Source organism: Amblyomma maculatum, chromosome 8 (genome assembly GCF_055883805.1).
Source record: "Amblyomma maculatum isolate TAMU_Amacu chromosome 8, ASM5588380v1, whole genome shotgun sequence".
Lineage (NCBI taxonomy): Eukaryota > Metazoa > Arthropoda > Arachnida > Ixodida > Ixodidae > Amblyomma > Amblyomma maculatum.
In genome coordinates this window covers 61927332-61943713 of record NC_139351.1, presented here as the reverse complement: position 1 = coordinate 61943713, position 16382 = coordinate 61927332, and the positions used below count along the sequence as shown (strand labels likewise).

At 46.8% G+C, this 16382-nt stretch overlaps 2 protein-coding genes across 3 annotated transcripts in view; one reads left to right on the top strand and one right to left on the bottom strand.

The window, feature by feature from the left end:
• The window catches only part of LOC146181270 (KICSTOR complex protein SZT2-like), a 183198-nt gene that overhangs the window by 133209 nt on the left and 33607 nt on the right, over positions 1-16382 (top strand). For both annotated transcript variants that reach the window (XM_084576322.1, XM_084576321.1), the window contains 7 exons: positions 44-240; positions 3676-3817; positions 5540-5775; positions 7286-7483; positions 7989-8319; positions 8897-8958; positions 11720-11911. In XM_084576322.1, the coding sequence (XP_084432448.1) occupies positions 44-240; positions 3676-3817; positions 5540-5775; positions 7286-7483; positions 7989-8319; positions 8897-8958; positions 11720-11911 (1358 nt within the window). The remainder of the gene's footprint in view (positions 1-43; positions 241-3675; positions 3818-5539; positions 5776-7285; positions 7484-7988; positions 8320-8896; positions 8959-11719; positions 11912-16382) is intronic.
• Positions 742-3073, bottom strand: LOC146181271 (uncharacterized). The gene is made up of 2 exons (XM_084577715.1): positions 2900-3073; positions 742-2632 (listed from the first exon to the last, which is right to left on the bottom strand). The coding sequence occupies exons 1-2, from the start codon at positions 3026-3028 to the stop codon at positions 1097-1099; spliced, it is 1665 nt and encodes a 554-aa protein (XP_084433841.1). The 5' UTR covers positions 3029-3073; the 3' UTR covers positions 742-1096.

Here is a 16382-nt window from a genome sequence, read left to right as displayed (position 1 = left end):
GAAGCTTTTTTTCTTTTTTTTCTTGTCTTTTCGCATGGGCCAGGTGTTCCCAGTCTGGTGGTGCACCCCTGTGCTGTCAAGGCCCGTCGAGCCATCCCCTTGGTCCTGAAGGAATTCCAAAACGGCCTCAAGAGCCTGGCACCCGAAATATCGCTCGCCATGTTTGCCGAGGAAGGCACCGGGCACCCCTGCAGGTCGATGGAGTTTGTCCACTTCAATCCACTCGCCAAGCACGCTATGGTGAGTAGACCGGCACCGCAGGCGGTCTCCGAGTGCACTGCACGTGTTTACCTGCTTTGAAAAAAAAAAAAGGGTTTGGTATGCCTTTGTGCTAAACATATCAATGCATTCTCGAGATCCTTAAAAAGCGCATAATGTTAGTAATGTTGCGGTACGAGACAAAAAAAAATTTAAAAAAAGGGGAAGTTGCCTCAGTGGGTTTCACTTGCAAGACATTAAGTGTACATGGGCTCCCCCAGTGCAGTCACACCACTACGGTCGAGAAATGCGATTAAGGGGGGACACTGGTCTTAAAGCCATTTTCTTTAATTTTTGAACTAAAGTGATGAAACTTGGCACACGTGTGCAGTTCCTGGTGCTGATTCCAAAAATATAATTAGTTTTTCTGTGAACCAATTAGGTCTTGAGATAATTAAGAACAATGGTGCACTTGCTGTGAAAACAATAGGAAAAAAACCACTTCACAAAAACTTCTTATTAGCAGATAGCTATATACTAGAATGAATAAGGAACACAATGTTGCAAGCAGATTTTTGATTTAATGATTATTTTTCATTTTATTGCACATTGAAGTTTAGTAGTCGTAACATGGAAACACAGTGGTCACAAAAAGTGCCATTTTAAAAAATTTTAAAGCAATAATTAAGAAATCTGCTTGCAACATTGTGTGCTCCACATATTTGGCTTAATGCTGAAACAAAAATCATTGCTGTATCTGCAATGGGTGTTGAGATATCGCATTCACCAACTTGACAGGAGACCAAAATTCACATCTTGAGAAAATGAGAAAAACAAACGGAAGTCATTTTTAATCACTAAAAGTAAAAGATATGTACATGTCAACTACCAGACATTGTTAATATGCCCCAGGGGCATAGTCATTTTGAGCACTACCACCTTTGTGGCGCTTTTTCAGAGCACGCTGCAAATTTTCTGCCGATGCACGCTTGCTTGTAGATGCAACGGACCGAAGCTTGTCCTTTTCTTCCATACGCTGCACACTTCTCTGGCCAGGATTCAAACACAGCTCGTTCAAAATTCCTACCGAGGTCCTTTGGTACCCTATATTAAACTTCAAGACTGCTTCTGCAACTGCAGCCTCAACACTGAAGAGGGATGCGTGCCTTTCTTTTGGTGCCAGTGCCCATATGAGAGAGTGCAGGCTCTCATTATTATTTTGGGTTTTTCTCCTTGCACATCGCTCAAGGAGCTTCTCGTCAGAGAGGCGCTCATAAATTGGTAGCAATGCCTTGCATACATGACTAGGAAGGCTGTAGCGGTGCCTTGGGGCTGGCTCTCCTTTGGCACTGGCAGCATTTTGCTGGCACCAGGAACTTGAACCTGTTGGGCAAAGGCTGTGATCCGACTCCTGATCATTTGATGTCACATGATAATAGGTAGCCATCACCGCTTTTGCCATTTCTTCTATGTTGCCACTGTGGGACTTGAGTGCCCAGCCATAGTAAGAACTTAGCTTGTTGACTAGATCACCAGTTAGTCTGCCTTTACCACCAAGTGGTTCCGAGCCTGACCCTTTTTGTTTTGACAGCAGATTGCGGAGAGCTGTCCCCATCCGCTTTTGAACATGGTTAATGCAATCTTCTTTGGTGACCTCAACGTAGCCATACACTTGGTCATCTTTCAGGGCGAGGAAGGACCGGCTGTCGCCGTCTGACAGCACCGTTGTAGATCTGAGGTTGTGCTTCTGGAGCGATCTTCTAAATAGGATTAGGGCTGCTTCTACTTCCATCTCACCAGCCTTTTTATCAGTATTTTTCTGGCAGACGTGGCTTGCTCTCCATTCTTGGTACGTGGGGTCGTCCACTTTCGGTCCCCGCTCACAACCTGCGCAAAAATTGCTCAGGACAACGTAGTCTAGGACAAGCCCCGTAAAAAGCTCGATGACAGTGCCGACTCCGATGTGGGAAGAATGCCCACGAGTCATCCAAGTCCCATCGTAGGACACGGCTACGTTGCCAGGATTGTCAACGTTCAGTTCATCGTACAGCTTCCGGACTGACTCCGCGCATTCAACGGTCACTTTCTCGGCTGCACGCGTCGCGGCAGGCGTCAGCTTTTCTTTTACGTAGCTCTGCCACGTTTTCGTGTGCAGTCCACGATGGGAAATATTCATCGCGGCAAAGATGTCATTGAATGCAGTCCGCCGGTTGCCGGTACTTTGCATCGCGCGCGCAGCCAGAATGTTCACAGCGAAAGGATTTACACTTTGCTTTCCGTCCACACGCGGCGAACTCCACGCTGATGCCTTGTCGCCGCAGTTGACACATGTCAAGAAAAGCTTGACAGCGAGGCCGTATTCGCGATCACCTCGGCCGATTTTAACACTCCCTCCACACGTTTTACACTTTGCACCGTCAAGAAGGCTGTTGATTGACTCGATGCAAATCACGGCGAAGCGCGTCTCATCAAGCGGGCAGATCGCGGCATCGCTGGCGGCAAAGTCTGTCTTACGTTTCGTTGCTGGCGTTGAATCCAACTCCCGCAGTTTGGCGTCGGCTTTTCTCTTTTCACTTGCCAGATCGGAAGGCGTCAGAAGCGTTGTATCGTGACGAACGCGGCTGACGACGTCTGAAGTGTGCTCGCTTGACGGGCCCGCTAGGCCTAGCTGATCCGTAGGTTCGTCGACACAGTCACTGGACGCAGGAATCTGCTCGTTTTCGGCGTCTCGCAACACCAAAGCACCTTTCTTAGCATTGCCGATCGACGACTTTTTCCTTTTTTTGCCGTATTTATGACGCATCGCAAACTTTCTCGTTGGCGTAGACATCGCTGCGAGATCTCCGAGGCGTTCGAGGCTGACAGCACTAGGCAAGATGGCACGGCTCCGACCGGCGACTGCCCTGACGCGCGCAGCAGACGACGCGAGACGCGAACGGCCAATCACAGGGTCCCTTTTTGTCACATGCACCGAAGCAACGAATAGGAACGTGTGCTGTGGCTTTTTTTTCTTTTCTTTGTTTGTATCAAACCAATGAGCGAAACGACGCGCAGGAGCGCGAAATTTGAAGGCGAAAAGCCACACTCGAAAGAGACCAAGATCGCCGTGAGCGCGGCCGTGGAACGGAAGCTATACTTTTTTGAAAATGCGCTATTTTAGTGAAAACATCAGCTTGAAATGAGCCGGCCGACTTGTTATAAATTGATATTACGCCTCAAATATTGACACGAGAGGTGAGAAACTTGGTGGAATCAGAGAATAATAGTTGTAGATTCTAATACTTCAGTTTTCTAAAAATTGATTTTTGGGCGATTTTTCCGCCTTCAAGACCCGTGTCCCCCCAAGCCCTTAATAGGAGACATAACACATGACATAGTAATAGCTGAAACACAAGGATGTGTAAATTAAGTTCTTCTGCGGAGAACAGAACTGTTGGGTGCAGCGGTTCCAACTGCCCCCCTTTTATTTTTTTGCAGTTTGCCGAGAAGTATGCGGAGACAGCGGCTCCTGGCAGCCAGCGGTGCTTCATTGTTGTCGGCAGGGACGTGGCCCAGTGGAAAGCATTCATGGGGCTCTCCAACCTGGCCGCCTACATCGAAAACACCCGGGTCACCAAGAGTGAGTGTCCACAGGGGTTGCCGGGCACTCTGCACACGACCTGCGCCCTGCGTGCTTGATCTCCCCTCTTGGTCTTCTTTTTCTACGACCTCTTTGCTAAAGAGGCTACTTTTTTCTTTTTTTTTTTCGATGGGAGGAAAATAGAAGCCTCTTGGCAGGCAAGTGATGCAGATAGCATGCTTGCACCTAATGTCAGTATTGCAGAGTGAAAAATCCAATTTCACTCCGTCTCATATTAGAGGAAGGGTGCACAAAAATTGCTGGACAATAAAACAAAAGAGGCTACAAAACGGTGCACACTTTTAACGCAGTTGCATTAAAGGCCTCGTTGGGCAGCAGAATCTTCACCGTTGAGTGAAAAATGACACGCATGCCTGTGGCAGGTGGTCGTTGGCAGGTGACATGACTGGGCCGGGGTTGTCGAGTTGTGTTATGTCATGAGACCCATGACATGGCCCAGTTCGCAGGCACTGCCTACTAAGGCTTCGCTTTGGGATGTGAAGGTGAGAATAGAATCGAGCCTTCTAGAACCTTTGGGTCCGGCGTCTCACATAGCCTGAGGCGCATTGGGACGTTAAGCCCCGTAAACTAAACTAAATCAGAGCCCTTGGGTCCCGAGTTTGACATGCTGCCCCTAGGCCACATAGGCACATTCGTGCAGCTCCTCCTGAAATGTTGTAATAGAAAAGTAATATAAAAGGGCCTAACTCTGCTTTATATTACTTTTGTAATAGAAAATAGTTGTAATAGAAAAGTAATATAAAGCACAGTTAGGCCCTTTTGTAATGTTTCCATTTGCAGCAATCAGGTAGCCATTGCTATTGAAAGCTTGTTTCTTTATTTCACATGTGGAAGATGTCTTTTTGCATGGGGTTGGCCAATAACGCTTAACTTAATCCAAAATGCTGCATTAGGGCTTATGCACTAAGCCTTGGGAATGAATGTTCACGAGCTGTACAGAGCTTATGCTCAAAAGAAGCTGCTGCTTCTGTCCTGAGGCTTTCCCCTCAACCCTTGCAAATTTATCAAGGTTTCTCTTTTCCTCCATCCTTTTCTAATCGCTTTTCTAATCGAGCTGATTACAGAGACAACCAGCTGATACCTTTGTTAATTTGTCTTCTGGGACCTCAGTCCCTAATAAATAAATCAGTGAATCAATTTTCATCGTTCTCTCACTCTTACTGATGTTGATGAACATGTTATGATTTAAAAAATGGAGACTGTGGCTGCTAGCGGACAGTTGCACAAAAAATCCTAAAGCTTGCAATTTTCTCACGAAATGGCAAAAAACTGGGACCCTAGCCATGCCATATCAGGCTTGGTGTCGGCCTGAAGCTGTGCATCGGCTATAAGGGATGCTGCAGTATATGGCTTCAGGTTAGCCTCAAACACTCGGAGCTCTTCAGTACGTACTGACATTGCACAATACTTGGGAAAGGTTTTTTTTATTGCCTGCTTTCAGATATGGCAGCTGTGGTGGAGATTCGACATTGTGTCTCTTTGGGCTCAGCAACGTAATGCCATGGCCACTGAGCCATCATATAGTAATAATGAAAAGGGAGGTTGTTTGTGAATGTAAGTGTTCCTTGACGGTTATTGTTTGGTTAGTTTAGTTACTATTTTGTGCAAATTAGGAAATTGCATAATTGCACTTGCATCTGTTAAGCACGTCATGTTAGTAACCTTTGGTTGTTCACTGCCTACATCACTATGCTCGCACAGGCCACAAGTCCACCCAGCTTTTTGAGCCGTACATGCTGCCGATGCCCTCTTACCTGGAAGTGGCCATGCTGGGTCGAACACCAAGCACGCCGTCGTCCGTTCCACCCACCATTGTGGCACCACCTCCGGAGAAGGCCAGAAACACAGCCACTCCTGTTGCTGAAACGGGGGAAGGCCGGCAGCCAGCGCTGATACCCAGGCAGCGACTGCTGTTTTTGCGTGTCGAGGACAAATCGGTGAGTTAATCTTGCTGCAATATGCTTTGGCTAAGCCATGAAAGAGAAGAGAAGCGCAAAGGGGGAGAGAAAGGAGGGGGAGCAGTTGCACAAAGATCAAGGTTCGTCTTTGGAATGCATCATCAGTCGCTGGAAGCATGGTGCTGCTATTTGTGGTTCTTTAACAGTAGTTAGAATACAGGAGAGCCTTGTTCATACGTTTTCGGTTTGCACGGTTCCCGATTCATATCCTCAAAATTATGGACAATAAAAGTGTTCCATGCTGTTGCACCATTTTTCTTCTAGTTAACTAATGCCTTCGAATATAGCATGATTTCTTGGTCGGTGCATTCGAGCTTTCAACCTAATTGAGGTCATACATTTAGTGACTAACCACTTATCTACAACCATGCGAGTGGGCCAAACGTGGAGGGCATAGGGTATAAAAAGCCAGAATGCATAGGCTATCAACCGCTATCACAGCTTCTCTGCAGTACCTCTCTGCAACTGTACAGTCAACTGACTATAATTCATTGAATGGGATTATGAAATGGCTTCACTACAGAGGTCACTTCGGTCGGGCCCATTTGCCTCCTTAGTAAAGCTGGATTAGTTTCTCAACAGAAATCGAGTTCTATTTGGCCCAGGTGCTGCTCATAGTAAGTGGAAGTGCGTAGAATATGAAGCTAGCGCCGACTAATGTCAGTCCGAAGTTTTGAAAGTAAACCATGCTGCTAAATTCCCCAGCACTATGCACAGTATGGTTTCATAGGCTGGCTTTCAAGACCAATGTTTCTACCGTGCTCATCTTTTCTTGTTCTCTGTGGCCTAACATGCATAGTTTCTAGATTGTGGCTGACTAGTGTTGGGAATGGATAAGTTCTGCATTAAGGCAGAAACCTTACTTGCCTCTTGAGTGGCGTGAGCAGAAAGTGATTTGAAGAATATAACATGATTTTGCATCATAATTGTGACGCAACTGTTCTTTGCGCAGGATTCAGTGTGATGTCATAACATTTCACTTCCTTGCTGTTTATCATCCATCTGATAGTCAAGTTGGAGGCTATCTTGCAACAGGAATTCGAACCGAAGACATATGTGCTCCATTTGTATGCCGTTTATTGTAAAAGAGGTGTCCACTGAGAAGTGAAAGAGACAATGCACCTTTTCTTTCCTCAAAACCAACCAATTTTAATTTTGGTGATGGATGTCTCTGGGTAATGTCTACCCTTGTGTGTACTGACGTTGCACGGTATATGTGCTCTCGGTTTTTCGCCTCCATCGCAAAGTGCCCTGCCATGGTGGCAGACACTGGATGGCCATGTGTTAAAGTGTGATGGTTCATCAGCGAACAGCATCAGCAGGGCATCTGCGCTACAGCATTACTGTTAACGTTCCGAACTTGAGCGCACATTTTGCTTGTGGCTGCTAGTGGTGCCCGATTTGCGTGGTGCCTGATTTGAGGGTTGTCTGATTTGGGGGTTGCCTGATTTGGTGGTTCCCTGATTTGGGGTGTTTGCCTGAATTGCAGCTTACCTTGTACCTGTACAACTGGACGTCCGATCAGGGCCAGGAGCTGTTCAAGCTATTGGGACAGCTGGTCGAGTGGCACGATCTGCGCAATGACTTCCTGCGCAGCCTCGCCAGCCAAAAGATGGGGCTCTTCTTCGACCAGCCCCTGGAGAGGGCCACCCGGGCCGCCGACAGCGGGTGCCCAAGGCAGCAGCAGGTTGGGCACCTTTATTCTTTGCATGGAGAGGTGGCAGAGTCCAGGGTGTTAGGGGTGGTAGTGTCGGCGACGTTAAACCCCATAAACTATAAACTATCTTAGTACTTGTACTGGCTCACATGCATGGAAAGAACCTTTTTTCGCTTCATGAATGCTCTGTCTTGTGGAGCTGACAGATTATTGAGATTGTTTTGACTGTGGACAGTTTGGCAGATGCCATGCAGTTGAATGGCAGCACCATCAGCAGCTGTTGCACTGAAAGGCACTTTTTCTGTGCCAATGAGTAAAGGGAGAGGGGCAAGAGTAAAGGACAGTGAAGGTGCAGCAGCATGAAAGCAAGTGCGAAAATCATGAGATCGCTACAAGTAAGCCCAATGAGAGTTGGCTGCTTGACTGTTATAACTGCTGGAGCCTGTACAAGTTTGGGAAAGTGTTGCATTAAAGTTTGCGATGTTTTGTAAGGAGATAAATGAATGACCAGCTACACTTGCTCCTCTCATCTCAGCAAGCAGCACCTGGCCGCCCCCTGCACGGCCTGGGCGGTGGGGGCGTGGCGGTGGCCACTCAAACGGCATCATCGACCTCAGCCTTGGGTGGCCAGCAGCAGGCCAACCCTTGGGCCTCGCTGGAGAACCTGATGACTCGGCACAATCCTCCCAGCCGACACCAAGATGGCGCAGCGGCAGCGAGGGGTGCTCTACACGCTCAGTTTGGTCAAGTCTTGCGAGGTGTCAAGCCGCGGATACCCATGCAGGCAGCGCGGTATGCAAATTTTGACGACCCCGTGTCGCGGCATGGGAGCCAGGTGCAGGACGTGCGTGGACTTCGCCGAAGAGGTGAGTGATGCCGTGCTCTGCTTAAATGAAGTGGCTTAACCCTTTTAACTGTCAGATATTCAAAAAAAGATTCACTCCCTGTGTCGAATTGTTTTATTGGCAATTTCAAACAAACAATGGCCGTATGGCAAAAATGTCGTGGGACAAAATGCAGCCGCAGTACCCGTACGGCAAAAAGTCAAAGGGCTAATGGACCTTGTGTGAAATTCTGCCAGCAGGCTTTGCTATTTGCTACAAATCTCGCACGAACCGAGCGAGACAGCCAACCATCCACTTTAAGAGGTTTTTGATGTTGCCAACTAAGGAACTCCCCTTGGAATCTATTTACAGAAGTCCCGTGATCTGGTTGGTGTCACCACTGAAGGTGGTGACACTCCCTATCACGCTATTGGCTGACACTCGTACAGATGGATGCGGCACCTCCATGTCTTTAACCCTCTCAGCTATATGAGCTTGTACAAAGTGTAGCTCAGTGTAGTTTAAAAAATAAGGTTCACCCAATTACTGTCTCTCTGTTGCTTTCACTGCCTAGTTGCTGCTATTCACATTTAAGCCCACTGCTCCCACACTGTTCCAGATCTGGGGGAGTTCCGTCGCATCTACGATGACAAGGGAACTGGTTCCAGCCACCCCTCCATGGTAAGTGTTGTTGGCCAGCACTGAGGCTAGAGCTGATGGGGCAGGCGGAAAATATGTGGCTTGCTTTTGTTGGGTACGTGTTGAAATAACTTTTAATACTAGTTTTTACAAGCATTATTGCTATACTAATCGTTTAGGCGAGTCACTTTGAATAGATGGTACTCAAGCTAGTTCGCTTACCTGGCTGTGGATCATGCATGCAGCAGCTTCACAGCATTCATACAGGACTGTTCGAGCATAATCATCATCATCATTTCACCATTTATGATATTACTATACTAATCGTTTAGGCGAGTCGCTGAATAGATGGCACTCAAGCTAGTTCACTTACTTGGCTACGGATCATGCATGCAGCAGCTTCACAGCATTCATAGAGGACTGTTTGAGCATAATCATCACCATTTCATCCATTTATGATAAAGGCCTCAGGTGGGGTATTACATGAGGGGGGGTAACTCATAAAGATAACAGTTGTTGAATGTCTAAACAGGAAAAAAAAGGCAATATGCTCAAATACAAACAATTCAAATGAAGGATGTGCTGTAACAAAATGAAGAGGAAGCAATCGGTTATGATGTGAAATTACATGTCAGCCATTCTTTGAATCTAGTAGGGTCACGTTCAGTTGCAATATATTCGGGAAGCTGGTTCCATTCTTGAATTGCGGCTGGTAGAAAAAATTTGTTAAAGGCGTTAGTACAGATCCATGTAAGCACTAGATGCTCATTGACTTGAACAGACGAGATGATGTATGCAATGGTGGGACCATTAGAGAATCACGGAGATGGCGGAAGTTGCGGTGCAATTTACGGAACAGGCACTGGCGAGAAATGTTGCGTCTTAGTGTTGGTGGGTTGATACCGAGAGATGTCCTAATACTGCTGATGCTTAAGCGTAAATCATAATTTGAAGATATGAAATGGGCTGTGCTATTCTGGATGGATTCAGTTTCGTTAAGTACATCTCATGAGAGGACCAAATTGCGGATGCATATTCAAGCTTCGTGTGAATGAAAGTTTCGTGCATAAGTTCGCGAATAGATAGCTGTGGTAATGAAAGTGACCTTCTAATGAAGCCCAGAGTTGTAAAAGTGTCAGCAGCTAGTTTTGTGGTATGCTCATTCCATGTTAGTTTATTGCCGATTAGGATGCCGAGATACCTTTAATATTCAACCTATGATGTGATACAGTTAAACCTCGTTACAAGAAACACTCAAGGGAACCCAAAAAGGTGTCTCTTGTAACCAAGGTCTCTTGTAACCAAAAATTCCTATCAACTCGTATGTATGACAGTTTAGGTTCCCTTATTAAATTCTGTTCCATATCAGTGTCTTGTTTTGTTGCAATATGTCAGGAACCAAGAAGGAGTGCCTCCTTTTGACTGGGAAGTCAAAATGTCCTTATTGTTTCAGCCACTGTCATCACATTCCTGTGTGACTGAAACAACAGGGATATCTTGACTCCTGAGTAAAGAGGAGGCCCTCCTCCTTGGTTCCTGACATATTGCAACAAAACAGGACACTGATATGGAACAGAATTTAATTAAGGGAATCTAAAATGTCGCATATGCGAGTTGGTAAGAGTCAGCTGCATTGCATGAAAATACCTGGGTTAATTGTGTTTCTTATAAATAGTGAAAAAATTACTTTAGGGACCAGGAAAAGTTGTCCTTAGTAACAGAGTGTCTCTTGTAACATGTCTCTTGTATGCAATGTTGTTAACATGGCAAACATAGGAAAACCAACCAAATCATTTTCAAGTGTCTCTTATAACCGAGTGTCTCTTGTAACCATGTCTCTTGTAACAAGATTTTACTTAGTTGCCTTTAGGGAATATGTATAGGAAAGGTTACAACCTTTACATGAGACCTGCATGAATTTGCATGAAAATGGCAATTGGACAGGTAAGCATCCCCGTTCAGAAAAAGGCTCAATGCAAACTTCACGCACTCGCAAAACAATTTTTAACAGAGTTTGTAAAAAAAAAGGAGGAGGGAGAGAGGGGGAGTTTAACATTTTTAAAGATATGCTGCATATTTTATTCCTTTCTTCTTGTTGTGAACTACAATAAACACTCATTTACTTGAAGGAGTATAGACACCGAATTTTGGTGGCATTTTCTTCTTGCTAATCATACACAGGACAAGTTCCTGTATATGGATTACCACATGGTTTTCGCCTGCGACCGCTAAGTAATTTTTATGAAATTTTCTTTGCTCACAGTTTTGGTTTCAGTTGCTGAGAGATGGCTGTCACGTCACAAGTCCAGGTGATGTGCACCATGGAAAAACAGGGATATATAATTGTTGACTCTTCACTCTTCGTTGTTCCTGTTCTTGAGGCAGGCTGGCTTTAGCTTTTAAAGAAACAGAGGAATGATCATATTGCAGTTTTTTTCCTCCCTCACATGACGTAGACTTGGCTTAGACTTCAAAGCCATCGCTTAGCTGTTGAAACTGGAACCGAAACAGGTGAGAAAAGAAGTTTAATTATAAATCATTTGGCAGTCTTAGGAGGATGTGACGTGGTGATCCATGTTCAATAATGCCTTGCAGATTAATAAAGCAACTCAAAAATCAGGTGTCTGTATACACACGAACTCAGGTGTCTATGTATACTTCTTTAAACTTTCATATCTCGAAATGTCTGTCAAGTGTAGCGCTGTTCATGTTCGTCATGAGCAAACTTTGTGATCATCTGTGTAGTTTGAAACCGAGTGGATAGCAGTTGTAGAGTGTCCTCTCTTTGTGTGGTGCCGTGCAGGAGAAGATGCTGGCCCAGGTAAAGCGGGAAGCCCGTCTGGTACACTACTGCCTGACACCCCTGCTGTTCAGCCCTACCTGGCGGCTCAGGGTGGCCCAGGTGCGGGACCACACCCTGGACGCTGCCGCCACCACCCCGGGCTTCTCACTGGACTGCCCCGCTGCGATGCACGACCAGCCTCCGGGTGGGCAGGTGGGTCTGAGGGGTGTGCCTCTTCCCGAGATTGTCATCATCATCATGAGCCTGACTATACCCCCTGCAGGGTGAAGGCCTCTACCATATTCCTCCAGTTTACCTGGTCCTGTGCTAGCTGCATCCATTTGACCTCTGTCTGCGAACTTCTTAACCTCAACCGCCCACCTAACTTTCAGCCACCCCCTGCTATGCTTTCCTTCCCTTGGAATCCAGTTTGTTACCCTAAGTGACCATCGGTTGTCCTTTCTTCACACTACATGACCTGCCTGTGCCAATTTCTTCTTCACTTCACTTCACTTTATTACCTTAAAGACCCCACATTGGGGGTATTACATAAGGGGTGGGAGTACAAACATTGATTGAATACGATTGCCTACATGATATTTATGAAGTGCATATTTAAACTGTTAACAAAACTTGATGGGCAGGTAATGGCATCAACATCGTAGGGAAGGCCATTCCAGTCTTTTGCAGTGCGAAGAAAGAATGATGCAGAAAAAGTGACGGTGCGGGCGCGCTGGCATGAAACTACTAGTGGATGGCCGGTGCGATGAGATATGCGAGCTGGCGGTGTGATGTAGGGTGGTTGATTGAAGGAGCTGTAAAAAAACTTGGAACAGATTAAGAGAAGCAATGCGACGACGATGGGCAAGAGTTGATAAACCTGATTGCCGTTTAAGTGACAATACACTGATGTCATACGGATAGGTTTGGTTTCTACTAAAATGTCATTGTGACATAGTGCATTGTATCTACTTTCATGTGAAGCACGTGAACACCTTTCCCGCGAACATACTGGCAGTGCAGTGCTCACTGGATGCTGACAGGCCTAGCTTGCTTCGCATTGAGCTCGCATGATTTAGTATAGTAAACCCTTGTTAACATGAACTCGGATATCTAAAAAAATCGTTCAAGTCGAGAATTTTCAATGCCGCGCTTTCACCTCCCATAGGTGCTATGTATAGGTGCTCGAAGCATTTTTTGGGCGTAATGCGGATATCTCGAAATTTTGACCGGGAGGACCGAAGGCAAAGGTCATTACCGAAAGGTGATAGGGGCTCCGAGCGAGCGCTTTGTTCTTATACTAAGTGCCGAATGCGGTCACGTTCAAAGAGCGAGTACCAAATTCTGCCGGATGGAGCCGTTTTTCACCTTAGGAGCAGTCACGTGAGCGCCGATCGTTAGTGGGGGCTGATGGGTCTTATTGGGCGTGGTTCGGTCAGCTGCCCTCCGCTCGTGCATACCGGCAAAAGCGATTTAGTTATTGTGTGGTTCTGTTTCATCCCACTATGTGCACGAAGCGCTTACCCTACTTTGATTTTTGTTGTGTATCTGGTGTCCGCAACAAAGTTGAATGCAGCGGTGGCGACCAACGGCTTATGTGATGCGTTTAGCAGCTCAAGGACGCTTTTTTCGGGCCGAATGCCAACGCGAAGCGGGCAAGCATTACCCAGTTCTTCCTTCAAAAATAATAAAGCAGTTTTTCCTGAGAATTTTTTTCTGTTTACAGTTGAATCCCGCTATAACGAAGTTCACGGTGCACGAAAAAAAATTCGTTCTCGCGGAACTTCGTTATCGCAAAAATTTGACGTGAAACGCAGAAAGAATTGCCCAAGCAGCAGCAAAGGCGTTTAATGCCAAAAATCTGTAAGCTTGGTTTGCTTACGCTTCACGGCGAGCAACGCCGTCACGCGATTTTCGCACTCGGTCAGCAAACCCATTGCAACATCGTCGTCTCGGACAGCAACGAAATTCCTGATGACATCAAAAGCGTCCATCACCTGTACGGCGGTTGCCGCAGCCGGCGCTTCCTGTACGTCGTCGTCTTCTTCATCGGAAGAGTCCTTATCATTCCGGGCAGCTTTTATGATCTGCTCATCACTCACATCTTCGTGAACAACAACACAAGCGTCAGCGCCGATGTATTCGTCGAGCTCGAGATTAGGCGGCACGGTTCCTATTTCTCCCAGCGTTTTCCAGGCGGCCGCGATTCCCGGAGCCGGTGACGCCTCTTCGTCGTCGTCTGTAACGCCTGGTGTTAGGCCAGCAGAGTGTACGGGTCGACCTTCGGCAAATCCGGCGTGCCTGAAACAGTTCACAATTACTGAGCGCCCCAGTGTGCTCCAGGCAGCAGACATAATCTGCAGTGCCACGTACAAGTCCACCTTCGTGTCTCGGCCGGTTTCAGTGTTAAAAAGCAGCCGCTGAATTAACCTCCCGCGGTAAGCGCGCTTCAGGCTAAGAATCACGCCCTGATCGAGAGGCTGTAAGACAGACGTGCAATTGGGAGGGAAAAACCTCAGCTCCGTGTTAGTGAGCTTGACTTCGTCGGAGTGATGCGCTGAACAATTGTCCAAAAGCAAGCAAACTTTACGGCCCTGCCGCTTCATGTCGCGGTCGAATGCCATCATCCACTCGGTGAAAATAGCGCGGGTCATCCATGACTTGTTGTTCGCCTTGTACTGCACAGGTAGGCTACGAGTTCCCTTAAAACAGCGCGGCTTGGCACTTTTGCCTATGACTAACGGCGGACGCTTGTCCGAGCCATCCATGATTGTGCAAAGCAGCACTGTGATGCGTTTTTTGCTGTGTTTGCCGCCGTGACAGCGCTGCCCCTTGAAGTCGAGCGTCCTAGCCGGCAACATCTCGTAGAATAGCCCGGTCTCGTCGGCGTTGTAAATGTCTGCAGGCGCGAAGTTGCTTAAAATTCCGGCCATGTTACTCGCCTTCCAAGCAGCTGCTCCGTCCACGTCTGCTGACATTGACTCGCCGCACAACACTTTTCCAACGATGTTATGGCGGGCCTTGAAACGGTTTAGCCAGCCAATGCTGGCTTTAAAATCATCAATGCCAAGTAGGCATGCATAGTTCAAGGCTTTCTGCTGGACGATGCTTCCGGACAGGGGGACGTTGCTGGCTCGTGCTTCCACAAACCACGCATGCACTGCTTTGTCCAACTCTTCATGGAGGGGCCGCGTCACCTTTTTGTGCTTCGAGGATGTGCCTGAAGCAAGTGCCATTCTCACGCTGTCCTTATTGCTAGAATCGTTGACAGCGAACTTGCAGGAATTCCGAAGTCTTCAGCAATTGCCGCTTTCTTCCTTCCGCTTTCTGCTTGGGCGATTATTTGAGCTTTTTGCTCAAGGGAAAGAGTTTTGCGTTTTTTCACTTGCGTTGCCATCGTGTCCTGCGGATGAAAACTCGTCGTTGTCGAAGAGAAAGGCAGCGAGTGAACAACGCGACCACGACACAAAGCCAAAATGGCGGAACTGCAATCACGTGATTTCATGCTTAATGTGGCTTTGGATTTGACTTGGACTTCTCGCCAATAAAACTAGTTTCGGTTTCGATTTTGAACGCGAAAATTTCGTTGAAGCGGAAACGCTCTGCAAAAATGGTTCGTTGTGCAGAGAAATTTAGGCCATTAATTCTTATAGGATACTCGCGGGGAATAAAAAATTATTCGTTGTCGCGGAAATTTCGTTGTGGCAGTATTCGTTGTGGCGGGATTCAACTGTATTACAATAGCTTCCTTTGTGCAGTGGAGCGTCGACAGACTCGACAGGCCAAGGACCGCCAAAGCATTTTCGCTTGTCGTTGTTGCGCTCAGGTTCTGAGTTTTTAGAAAATTTCGTGTATCATCCAGAAGCAGCTCGCTAGGCAGCCAATTGCAGAAGGCTTTGAGCTGTTCATTTCCGTCCTGGATTTTTTATTTTTTTAGTGAGTGAAGTCTGTTTCCCTAGTCCTGTTTGAGCGAGGAACCTGCAGACACATACTTCGTCTGATCCGTGCATATATAAGCGCATCGAGACAATTCAGTAAAAGCTTGGTAAGTTAGTAAAGGAAAATAAAAAGGCTAGCATGGCTAGATATCGTTAATTTTTGTAAGGAGCAGGAGGAAGTCTGCTTGCAATGCAAGTATGCATCGCACAGCACACCGCTGCGCTGTGACCTTTTTTCTTAAAAAAAAAAAAAAGAATGCGATGCGTTACAAAAATTTATCGTGTTAGTGTATTCCAAGCTGTGTAGTGTTAGAAACGGGATATAGCGTAACTGTACTCCCCTTGACCGAACAACGACGGGGCGGTAACAAAGCAACGCTGAAAACGCGCCTCTCTGTTACAGTCTCGTCACTCCGTGTGGTGCGCACCAGCGGCAACGACAGGTGTTGGCGGTGGCGTCGCGCAACGGATCGCCAGGGATTGTCGCCAGAAATTTTTGGCATTTTGCTTAACTCGAAATTTCGCTTCTCGAAAGTTTTCCGAGATTTGTCAACTTCGAGTTAACGAGGGTTTACTGTAATTTGGAAGCAGCCGCAGCCTATTGTAACAGTCCTGATTTTACTGGCACACCAGAGATAAAACGATCTCCAATAAAAATTGACAGTGCGTTTGGCAAGTTAACGAGTAAAGCAGGCCACGCAACATTGCCTCAAGCTTTTGGTCAGTTACATTGGCTTTGTCGCGTG